At 35.8% G+C, this 12,279-nt stretch overlaps 1 protein-coding gene across 3 annotated transcripts in view; it reads right to left on the reverse strand.

The window, feature by feature from the left end:
• CAPRIN1 (cell cycle associated protein 1) overlaps nucleotides 1-12,279 on the reverse strand; it is a 33,402-nt gene that overhangs the window by 11,743 nt on the left and 9,380 nt on the right. For 2 of the 3 annotated variants that reach the window (XM_084522167.1, XM_084522169.1), the window contains exons 3-9: nucleotides 11,489-11,551; nucleotides 10,089-10,175; nucleotides 7,445-7,683; nucleotides 7,253-7,335; nucleotides 5,181-5,318; nucleotides 3,900-3,952; nucleotides 3,727-3,813 (exon numbers count right to left, since the gene is read on the reverse strand). In XM_084522167.1, the coding sequence (XP_084378293.1) occupies nucleotides 3,727-3,813; nucleotides 3,900-3,952; nucleotides 5,181-5,318; nucleotides 7,253-7,335; nucleotides 7,445-7,683; nucleotides 10,089-10,175; nucleotides 11,489-11,551 (750 nt within the window). The remainder of the gene's footprint in view (nucleotides 1-3,726; nucleotides 3,814-3,899; nucleotides 3,953-5,180; nucleotides 5,319-7,252; nucleotides 7,336-7,444; nucleotides 7,684-10,088; nucleotides 10,176-11,488; nucleotides 11,552-12,279) is intronic. The other variant, XM_084522168.1, reaches the window with a different exon arrangement.

Genomic DNA, 12,279 nt, shown 5'->3' on the forward strand with positions numbered 1-12,279 from the left:
TAGCATTGTCTGTTGGAAAGACTGCAAGACAAGCCCAGAAGTAGTACAACTCATAGCAGGCAAGAAAGCTGAGACTGAAAGATGGTAAGAGCTTCATCAGACATAGCACAGCAGACAGGATTTACTAGACATATTCCAGCATGTCATGTGCAAACAAGAAGACAACAGATGCTTTCACATACCACCTTGCTGAAGATAACAAAGCAATCAGGGAAGCTGAACGTGAACATCTAAATCTAAGCACAGCCATCATCAAATAGCTCAAAAGCCAAGAGTTACAAGGATGGCTGAGGTGCACAAGAAGTAGCATTTCTGCAATTTGAACCAATTTTGCTTTTCAGGTAACTCCCCTAATACAGAAATGCCATTTCCAATTTGCATTTACATCAACAACTGTCCTTTAAGAAGATAACTGTCACAAAAATTGACCATTGTTTTTCTAATCCCATGATCCTAAGAGTTTAATTAATAATCATCCTCCAGATAAGCAAGCAAGGCTTAAACTTACGGTGGAACAGGATATAAATTAGCATACATGCATCTAAGTCTGAAAAAATTAAATTTATGTAAAACATCTGGTTTAATATAACGGCAAAAGACTAATTTTGTACAGCAGTCATGATAAATGATGAAACCTTTACTTTAGTCCAGTTCTATAATCACAGATCTAGACTTTAAACTTAAACTCTCTGAAGTCTGTATTTACTTTTCAACTTCTCAAAAGAAACCTTAAGCATCTTTCAACATGCTGACTCCTTGATCATACACACATTGCTCATGTGATATTTACATGGGTAAGTGCCTGACAAACTCCTGTAGATCTTCCCCTTACCAAATCCCTAGCCATCTGTGATAAAAAATAATAAAGATAAATCTCTGAACAACAGTAAAAGCCAACCACAACCTACATTCATCTTCAAGACTCCCTTCATATCCAAATGTCTACTACTAGCCCTACAAAGTGAAGCTCTTGAGAATTCCCATGGAAGTATGCCCTAAGGCTGTTAACAAGCACAACAGCTCTGGTAGGTCTGAAGTTAACTGCTTTCTAACAGTCTGCTGCATGAGAAACTATGAGAGACTATTTAAAAATAAAAATCATTATTTAAAAAGCACCCAGAAACTTATTACACAATCACATATCTCCCTTCATTCCTAGTGGGGCAGCATCAAGAAGAAACTTTTCTTTTAGGAGAGCTGAACCTCCCTCTGCAGTGCAGTATTTGACTCAAACTGTATGCCCAGCTGCTCACTAGGCAGAGCTAACCAAGAAGGCCAGTGGGCAACCAACAACAGAAGGGGATGAAAGAACAAACATTTTTGGGACCACAAAGTCAGCCAGAATGAATACCTGCTCTTGACAATCATAGGACAGTTTCCAGTTTTACACAAAATACACACACATTCATCCAATGTTCTGTAATCTAAACCTCAAAGAACTTTGTATATAAGCAGACACAGATTCAGGTACTTGGTACAAAGGGAGAAAGGAAAAAATTAAAAACACTATTACCATTAAAGGACACCTTCACCAAAATTAGAACACCACATAATTCAAAAAGAAGCACACTTCGAGAATTCACAAGCAAGTTCTTTAGTTAAAAACTTATGGAAGGCTCGTGTCATGCCAGATATTGTCAGTTCTCAAACTATAAACATACCACTGAGAACTTGAATATATCATGTCTATTTGAAAGTTACTGAAAAAATGAGTTCGTGATAGCCTTCTTCCTCTTCATAAACAATTATGGAAATCAATATAAGTTCTCTCTTTCAGAATGCTATCAGCTTCCAAAACGAAGAGCTATCATTCATACCACCACAGCTACTGTAAGCTGAGGCGCAGAAAAACTATACAGTATATACAATCATCTTTCCTAAGGACAGTTCTCTTTCTCTCCAGAAGGAGTGGGATTTTGACACCAGCAAGTACAGCAAGAGTCATTCCAAAGACAGTTTTTCTCAATTACCCCTTTTTGAGTTAAATGTGGGAAAATAAAGTTCTTAATTATGAAGTAGTCTTCAACTTCAGATTTTTCTAAATTTCTCACTTAAACAAAGTACAAGAAATTCAGACAAAAAGGAGAGATAAATATCTAATTCTTACTGCTTTGTATTGTTCTACAGCAACAAAACTGATATAACACAGATTTAGCTGACTAAAAGGGCTATGAAAATTGAGTTTCTGAAAGCAGTCTCATACAAAACTACAATGATTTTACCATACTAATACGATTACTGCGTATTATCATTCCCTTGAGGTAGATTTTTCACCTGTGCAATATATAGTCTTACACCTGAAGAGCAGAGGGAAGCACACCAGGCTCCAATCATAACAACACTTTCTATACTATCATGTCTTTATCCGTACTACTTACCTTAGGAACTACAGAGAACTGAACCTCTGAGCTACTCTGGACACTTGGTACAAACACAGACGTAAATTGGGTAGAGAGACTGAAGCCAAGCAAGCCTCAACATTAAACTATTGTGTCTAGTACAAATACCTCAAATATGCATCCCTCTTTTGTGTGCTATTTGGAGTGTTTCTTTACTTTACAAGAGGTTTCTTGAAACACATTCAATAGCAGTGATGCCTTACAGCATGTTTATGTGAGGGAATGGAATACTATGAGAAAATACTACTAAAATCTTTCACATGTAGCAATGTTAGTTAGTGTCTAGTTAACAATAAAAGCCTCACACCCATCCTAAGCATTATTAAATCTCTTAGTGGTCTCCAACACCCTAATATATGAATTTTGGCCAAACAAACTAAAACCAGGCAGAACAGATCACCATTTCAAAATGGTCCCTTTTTTTTACACCCCTTAAAGAGATGATGAATTCTCATTCCAGTGCAACACTTCAAAAGGCTGAAGAAAGCAAGGGGAGGAAATCTAAAAAAGTGATCATCTGGAATTTCCTGCTGCAAAAAGTTAAGGTGAACCAAAAACTAAACCTCCAGCTTTTGGAAGATGTTGCTTACAACTGGCTCTAACAGACACAGACCAAAGTCCAATATACCAATGATTTGAATGACTCCATGAGACTTTTCCTTTCCAGTGCACAAAGGACACAAATTCTAGTATAACAATGATCGACTTGAACACACAGCTGAGTCTGAATTACTTAGCTGGGAATAGATCCCAGTAGCAATGTACCACAAACATCACGAGTAACAATCACTCAACTGCAAGGTAGCAACGAGTTAAACAATGTCAAGTACTGTATTTCTTGAAAGCAGAGATGTATATATAGAAGCATATTTTAATGCTGTATTATGTGTATACGCAATCTGGAACAGGTATTAAAATTCAGCTTGCTCTCCATGAAACTGCGCAAGGAAACACACAACTATGCCATGCTGTCAGCAGCTATGCAGGTAAACCTAAGTTCTACATTTGCAACAAAAGTCTCTTAGAAAAAAAAAGTCTTCAAATCTCAAGTCTTCTTAAGTCTAAGACTTAAGTCCCATTTTCCCATACAAGCTACTACTGAATAAAGCAAGATCTCCACAAGCTTAGCCAGGCTGCATAGTTTTTATTTTAAGTACTCCTGAACTAAATATACCATTGAAGAATGAATAGCCATCCCAAGCCTATTTAAATATATATATTTTTTATACATGTTGGGGGAGATAGGGTGAAGTACTAAAACCTGTCATGAATTGTGATTCAGTGGAAACAGGGATTGCAATTTTACCTGCAGTACACAAGATCTTACCTCAACCGTTTCAACTGTCCACTCATCTACCTGTTCCTTCTCACTACTGCTGAACTGAGTCTCTGCCATGAATTGTCTGTTTACATACTAAAATAAAAATAAGAAAGGGTATGAAAGTAAAAGTAAGTGGCATTACAGCTATATAAAATGACAGTCTTTCCAATGAGTAATACCTCAGTCGATTCAACTTCAGTTGGTTCAGTAAATTCCTCTGCTGGATCAGGTTCTGAAAAAAAAAAAAAAAAAAAAGCCACCCACCACTTATGTGACAGAAGCAAAACATTACAGATTAGATTTTCTTTACCAAAAAAAAAAAAAAATTACTTTAAAGAAGTGCTACAAATGACTATTTCACAGGAATTACAGCTAGGTGTAAGAGTGAAGACACAGATTTACACCTGATTCATATTAATACCTAACATTAGAAACCTACTATAACAAAGGGTATGGGATTCTACTGGGTCTAAAATCAGAACCTCAATATCACTGCCTTGTTCCATTAAGTATCTGCTGGGCTCTGAAACAAACCTGATGCTATAAATAAACTTCTGTCTCAAAATGAAGAAAATAAAAAGTATCAGAATATTAACAGAGTTAAGCAATAAAAAAGATCCTCAAAGTTTTGAAAATGAACTAAAAAATGCATTCTTACTACAAAGAATTACATTCAGTTACCCCAAATTTCAAATTTTCTCCAGAACATATTCGAATTTTAAGCATGTAAACATACTCTTGGCTTCAAAAGCTCTTGCGTTCTAAAAAAGGACTAACTGGCGGAAGAACCACCACAAAGCAGAAAAGCCTCTGGCAACCAGAACTTAAATCTTTGATTATTTTAATGCCACAAACAAAATTTTATTTGTAAGTGTTCATAACATGAATTTCTATAGGAAAAAAAGAATAGGAAAGATGTTGGAAATAATTTTCGTTTGCTTAACACTGCTTCCAAATCATTTCATTCTAGTTGGGGTTCTTCAGCAAATGCTGAAGGATGTGTTCAGAAGCAAGTCCCATCAAGTGACTTTGTTCCTTCACTCACGTGATGCTCCACAGTTAGAATTTTAAGCCTTTCCCTGTGGATGACTAAGGAAATTTTACAATGTGATCATCAGAAAGGACTTTAGTGATCTAAGGTCTTTCCAAAAAAGTAGCTGACATAAGACACTCTTACAGAAATCTTGTGAAACACAGCTCTGCTCTTCTTTCGTCAGTGCTGAAAGCAGGGCCAAATGAATGGCTAACTGTTCCGATATACACTGCCCAGCTGTTTGTGTATCTGATCATCACATAACTACATTTCTATTCAAGACACTAGTATGCATGAAGAATTTCAAAAAAATGAAGTGCCTTTTGCACTTAAAATTACATTTTCAATTTTATCATTCTGATGAATCCAAAGCAACAAGAAACTACAACAGAAACATGCTAGTCACAATGGATCTTCATACTCTTACCAGCTTCTGCTACAGCGTCTTCTACTGCAGGTGTGGGTGTTGCCTCTTCTTCCTCACATAACCCATTCTGATGGTTATGGGTGCTATCAAAGTAACTAGTTTGAAGAATACGTTCAACAATCTCCTTCAGGGCTTTATCTGGGAAAAGGAAAAATTTTAAAGTTAAAAATGAACAGGCACTCAATTCTAATTCTCGTCTTTTTACTAACCCTTTTCCTTTCTTCCCAAAGATACCATGGACATTTTATTGACCTTTTGCTATGAAGACGCTGCTGTGTCTATCTAGTCCACAGACGCTACTGCTACAGAACTACTGCCTGCATTACTAGATCATATTAAAATGAATAAGTAATCTACCTTAATAAGTATTCTACCTTACTTCAGAAAAATCTGAAGGGCAGGAAGAACCTTAGAAGTATACAATACTCTTCAGAAGATTTGTGAAACGCTTTGAAGTGAGTGTAGAGTTTATATTTTTGATTACACTTGTATTACTTCTGTATCGCTGGTCACTTTTGACTTTGAAAAGTTTCAACTTGATTTCTTTGCAATTTCCCAACTAAGAAACCTTACTGTAAGTCAATGTCTTATAGAAACAAGTAACAGTACAAATTAATTATTTGGCACCACCATCACAAAAATTTTTCCCATGAGGTAAGCAGCTCAGAACAGGCTTTTTAAGAGAAACAAGCACAAACTTACACTCAGTGCTTCATACAAAGGCCATCTCAATCCAGATCAGTATAACCACACTGGAAAGTTAGCAATACTGTCTGTTTAGTCCAACAAAAAATAGACTCAAAACAGAAGATTTACAATGCGTGTTTCACAAGTGATGTTGGTCACTTTATGAATCAATACATACACACAGGAGAGCACAGAATGTAGTAATATTGCCAATGACAGGACTAAAAGCTCATCCTGAGGTCCAGATGTAATGCCAAGCCCAACTTCATCCCGTAAGAAAATGACAAGGCCTCCAAGGAACATACCTAGTCTCTCTCCCAAAACTACTCCCCATACCTTCTCCTTCCTCTTTTGTCTCTCTCTAAAAACGTATACACTACACATCTACTGGCACTCATAACAATCCAACATCACTTGTTCTGCAAGAACTCTAAGTCTGAAATGGTTATATTAATCAAAAACCCAATAGCCTGGTATCTCTTCACAAAATTTCATTTTAACAATATAAATGGTTTGAGGTTTTGTATTCTGCCACTAACAAGCAGAGTCTTATACTAATTAAAGACACAGTATTTTACAATCTTCTGTGTATCATTCCTCAGTAAAGTGGGCTAGATAACAACTGCAATGCCATTATTTCATTTTCTACAAAGAGAACAAAAACTCTTTCAACAGCTCTGTATTATTGTAACATAATAAGGAATACTGGAAATTTAAAAAGCAAGTAAGAAAAGTTGCTAGCCATTTTACCTACAAAGAAGGATAATCTTCCCTAAAATTTTGCTATTTATTTATTTCCAGCTAAAAACCTCAGAAATTCCCTACAATACAAGAAACAACTGTCTATCAGAGCCATTTTCTTAAGGTCTAATGTTAGAAGCTAAGTATCTGTGGAAATTTGACTGTTTTCTTGCGGAAATGCAATGTGAATGATCATGCCCCAATTTGCAGAGTTAATGAAACTAGGACAGAAATAAAATGCATCTGTAGGAGGGGACAGCAGAGAGCTGAACAGCACACTAAATAAGGCCAGGACAGTTTATATATTAGGTCGTATTATTGACTAAGCTCCTGGTCCACACACACACGTTTCCAGAAAACAAAGAATTGCTACCAAGCCTCAATGGCAGTAGAATACTGCTAAAACAGCAAGAACAGACTAAACTAAATACTGAATAATGCTGTATCAGTGGACAAAAATACAGATACACTACATCGTAAGTTCACTCTCCAATTATTGTTACAGTACAGACAATGTTCGGGAAAAAGTAGCTACTCTAAAAAGCTGGAAAGATATTTAACTGCTTAAGTTCTTTTATATCAGGCTATTTTAGTTCAAACATAAATTTGGTGCACTGCCCCTTTAATAAAGAGAACATACTTACAGGTTGTTCCACAAACAGGTTTCTCCTTCCCTTCCAGTAAGTCCCACAGGTGAACAGATGCTTGCTCATACTGCTCATTCAACCTTGAAAAACAGTAACAGAATTTCTTACTGAGCCTTTATATTATCATAGTATAAATATATCGTCAGCTGACTGACAATTACAAAGGAAAGTACTTTATTTTAAGTTTACCTCACGCTCATGTCTCGTTCAGGGTAAACTAACTTGTAAAATTCATCCAACATTGTCAGTTCCTCCTCTGTCAGCACCGGTACTCCATTTGATCCTTGCTTCAAGTCATTACGCACTTCATCGTCACCCAATTTGTCCAAAATAAACTGCAGTTCTAGTACAGTCTTTAAACGCTTCTGCTCAGCTTCTTCTCGCATCAGTTGTTCCCTACGAGCTGTCTTTTTTATTGTTTTCTGGATCTGTTCAAGAAGAAAAATGAATTCAGCATGTTTCAACTTCAATGCAGTGAATTCAAGGGAAAATGTAGACTTGAAATGTCTTTTATTGATACATAAAGATGGATGTTGGTATCGAACTGCCACTTATCAATTCAACATTACAGCAGAATAATCTGTGAAGTATAAGAAATACCTCGTAAGCAAAATCAAAAGCCCCAAAGTTAAGGCAAATTTTACAAACAATGCCACAAACCTTGGATTGTATTGGGTCTTTATCATATTCTTACTTGAAGCCTGTATTTCTGTGTGACTTATAACTAGTTTAGTCAAGCAACTGCAGTTACAGTGTCTAAAGCTTCAGACATTGTGTTACATGAAACAAGCCCAGCTAATTGTTATTTGCTTCCTTTATGAATTATTCTATAAACAGAAAATGATTTTGACACAGATTAAAGTGGCAAGAATGTACAAATGTACCTTTTAAAGGAACATTATGGCTATTTACAGCTTCTGGCTTCCATAACTCAGGGAGGAAATACAAGTAGAAAAGGTACAAGAAAAGGGCAACTCAATTAATGCAATAGAGCAGCTGCTTTATGAGCAGAGACCAAGTTTCAGGCTCTACTGTTTGGAGAAGTATGGGCAATCCAGATTATTTTGTTTTCTTTTATAAAGGTCAAAAAGGCCAGCAGATAACAGGAACAAAGTAGTTATTTACCATATCGCATCATAGTAGGAGGCATTTATTGAAACTACTAGGAGATCAGCTTAAAACAGATAAACAAGAGTACTCTTGTTTTGTACACCCCACGGGAGCGTGTAACTCATGGAGTGTTTTTTCCATGAAATGCTGGGGAGAGGCAGTTATCGGCAAATTTAGAAAAAGGATTTCAACAAAACCTTGGACAAGTGGTCCAGAGATACTAAAGGGAACAGGAAGGGATATATTTTCTACTCAGTTTGATGATGATGGATGCTGGAAGGGAACAGATGACAGATAACAGTCAGCCAAGTACTACTTTACATAATACCTTCTGCAACCACTGTCACAGTACTGGTTAAAATGCATTACTGTTCTGAACCCACAGGATATTTCTTCTATTCCTAATTCTAGCATCCAAAACTCAGTTTGGTCTCTGCAAGTACACAATATTTTAACAGTCTTTTCCAAAGAAATGTAATCTGGGATAGTAACTTTTGCATTTTGAAGCATCTAAATTTATTTTTTTAAGCCAAAAACTTAATCTGATATTCAACTGCGTAAGAGCTAACTCCGATCTGAAAAAAAATGCAAGCAAACTTTAAAGCAGAATATCAGTTTGTTCCTCCTGGATTCACTCATTTCTTTTAGCAGTCAGCTGACCATGAAAATATTTCAGGACAGACTTGTCAGAGAAAGAAAGTTCTTCTTTACTAACATTCCATAAACATACATGGAAACCTGACACAAGAAAAGCAAAGAAATGGCTTGCCTTAGATGCCTACAAATTTACAACCAAATCTAACGCAGAAAGCAGCCAATAATGCAAGGATGCTAATGCCCTTAAAATTATCATATAGCTTGGTTCATGAATTAAATATACTTGTTAGACCAGTGTTGCTGCTCTGTCTGTAACTCATCAACTCTAACTACATTTAGAATCTTCCAAGCTTGTAGGATGGATTAAGCTTTCAGCTTGCTCAGAATTCTTCCTTGCAACAATATTGCAAAGGTCTAAAGTTTTTGTTTGAAGCATGTCACAAGGAAAATAACACAGCTGTTCATGTAACTGAATTGTCTATTGAATTTTATAACCTAATCACACCATCACTTGATGAAACACCAGCTGCAGTCTACCTGTTTTACTAGTATTCAATTAACTTATCTTTTATGAAAATAATTTTAGTCTTAAACTATAGCATAGGCTAAGTTTCAAGATTATATTTCCCATTAATAAGACTGCATGAATCTTGAAAAAAAAGAACTGCAATGCAACTGCAATGCCTTTCATTTGATAAGACTTGATATCATACATAGTAATATAAAAAAGCAGAACACTCAGCCACTTGCCAAAGAAAAAAGCAGACCTCTGAAGTCACTCTTTTAAAAGAAACTGTTACTACTGGCAGTAAGCAGTCTACAATGTTGTACCGCAGGCCTCTTCTGTGATCACATTGTTTTCAACAGTTAGCTTTTATCAGAAAATTACCATGTTATTTTTGTTGTCGTATCTTTATGCAGTCCTTCAGAAGAAATATTTTAGGAATAGTCTTCAGGAAACCCGATACAAGCTAGTACACAGTAAGAGAAAACAGCCAAACATACAGATACCGAGCATTTCGTCTTCCGTTAACAGAGGTTTTTAGTGCATCTAGTATTAGCAAAAGACAATTTAAAGCACATTTCACACTGCATCTTATAGCCCACATCGGACGACTTTACTTACGTCTTGGCTCAGAGCCATAAAACTCCTCTGCAGTTCTTTAGCAAATTCCAGATTATTTGTCACTTCCTGGTATTTTGACACTGCATCCTTGAAGAAAAAAAAAAAAGTAACCCATCAGAAATAGAACAAAGTATACACTTCCAACAAACTATTTCCTGCTTTTTAATTTCTAAGTGAGACAGCTTTAAAAAGGTAACTATCTCTGAATGGAACTGCATCAAACTTAAGTATTGACTTTCACCATCCAAAATATGGAAGAGACTTCTGTACATCTTCAGCACTTGTTAGGTAAGTAAACTGAAATGTATGCATCTTATATGCTCACAAGCATGACATATATAATTTAAGATTTGACTTTATACAGTTTCTGAGAAAAACTAACAGACAGGCCTGTTATGGGAGAAGATCATGATGGGAGAAGAGCAATTTCAGTTATCTCTCCTGCTCATTAAACAGAAAACTTCTCATGGTTTATAATTTCATTAACACCATTAAAAAATAAAAATATATAAATTGGTGATATTTCAGTTGTCAGTTGGCACAGACAAAAAATCATTCGTGAAGCCCAGACAGATAAAAAGATCACATGGACCAAGGGAAGCAGCTAATTCTTGCAGTGTGAGCAGCTGCAATTGCTGAAGAGTACATTTTTTTTCTTAGTCCTTTTCAGCGCTGAAAATCATCAACAAAATATTGTTGATTACCAAGCATCTGGTAATCTCTTTAGTATCAACATGCATGTTTGCATAATACAACCAAATTTAATTTGATACTTGCTTCATATTTATTACAACTGGAAAATAGCTGCTGAGTTGAGCTCTGCAATAACCTACTTTAAGAAACAGCCTCAACAAGGAGAAAAAACACATATGTACAATAAGCCCAGCTTACCTAGTGTTGTATCTGCTGCACTGATAACTGTGATACACACTGACATAGCTTATTTATGAGAGCTCTACAGAACTCAGTCCATGCTACCCTTGTAACTAGACTGCATGATATTTGTCAGTTACCACCAAGTGACTAAGCTCCTGAAGTTCTCCCTAGGAACATTTTCTGGGAAGAAAAGAATGATGTCCAGAGAACCTCAAAGGTATCATTTAGCTCTTTCAACAGTACTAGGTTATAACATAGGCCAATTTTCACCACAGTTTACTTACAACCTAACCTCAACAAGCATAACAAAGCATTACAACACATTCCTCTACTGATTCTTTCAGTTTCGTATTAACAGAAAAACTGAGGTGTTGTAAGCACTAAGAAACTGAATCCAAGTTAGAACTCATAAAAATCCAGATTTTAACAAGGGAAACAAAGTGAAATTCATTCATCCTTTCCCTCCCCACCACCATCGCTAAACACTTTACAAGAGATCTGGTTAGTATATTTTTTTCTTTTACCAGTTGATCTTGATTTAGACGTTCTCCCTTGTTCATTCGTTCCTGGTAATCATCAAGTTTACTCTGAAAAGGAAGAAGAATGATATTACAAAGAGGCAAAATCAGGTTACTGCTTTTTCTACTTCTGTTAAGAAATTACAGTAAACACTGACTGTAACTTATTACACAAAACATGCAACTGTCATGTACAAATCGTACCTGAGAAAAGTTGCCTACTTGGTTAAAAATGTAAATACTTTCCCAAGAGACAAATATTTCAATCTTGTTTGCTTGGACTATCGCTATACATCTTCCTGAACAGTCTTAATTTCTAAGGAAAGACATTTCTCCTTACGGAGAGAATGCTCTCAATGTACATTTCTTTTAGTCCTAATGATAGAGAGCTGAACAGAGTTCTAAGCCTGAGCTTATCATCACTCTATCACTACAATACCAAAAACATGACTGCAAAAAAAAAAAAATAAAATAAAAAGCCACTGCTAATAAAATTCAGAGCTCTAATTCTTTGTGCTGGCATCAGTTAAGATAGTCTCAAAGAATTTAAAATAGTTTCCAATCCTTTGTGCAAGAATGCCCACCAACACAACTCATATTAATAGCTCTGGAATATTTTAGCTTAAAAACATCAAGACTTTCTTTTTCAGGAGAAAAAGACTTTCTTTTTCAGTAGAAAAAAAAAAAAAAAGAAAGGGAATCATTAGGTTAATTTTCAACAGGAACAATTCTCTGATCTGCTTAAATACAAAACCATGCAAAACACTGACAAGTTTACCAAAAGCAGGTAAAACTTA

This window comes from Aythya ferina, assembly GCF_964211825.1.
Source record: "Aythya ferina genome assembly, chromosome: 5".
NCBI classification, from domain to species: domain Eukaryota; kingdom Metazoa; phylum Chordata; class Aves; order Anseriformes; family Anatidae; genus Aythya; species Aythya ferina.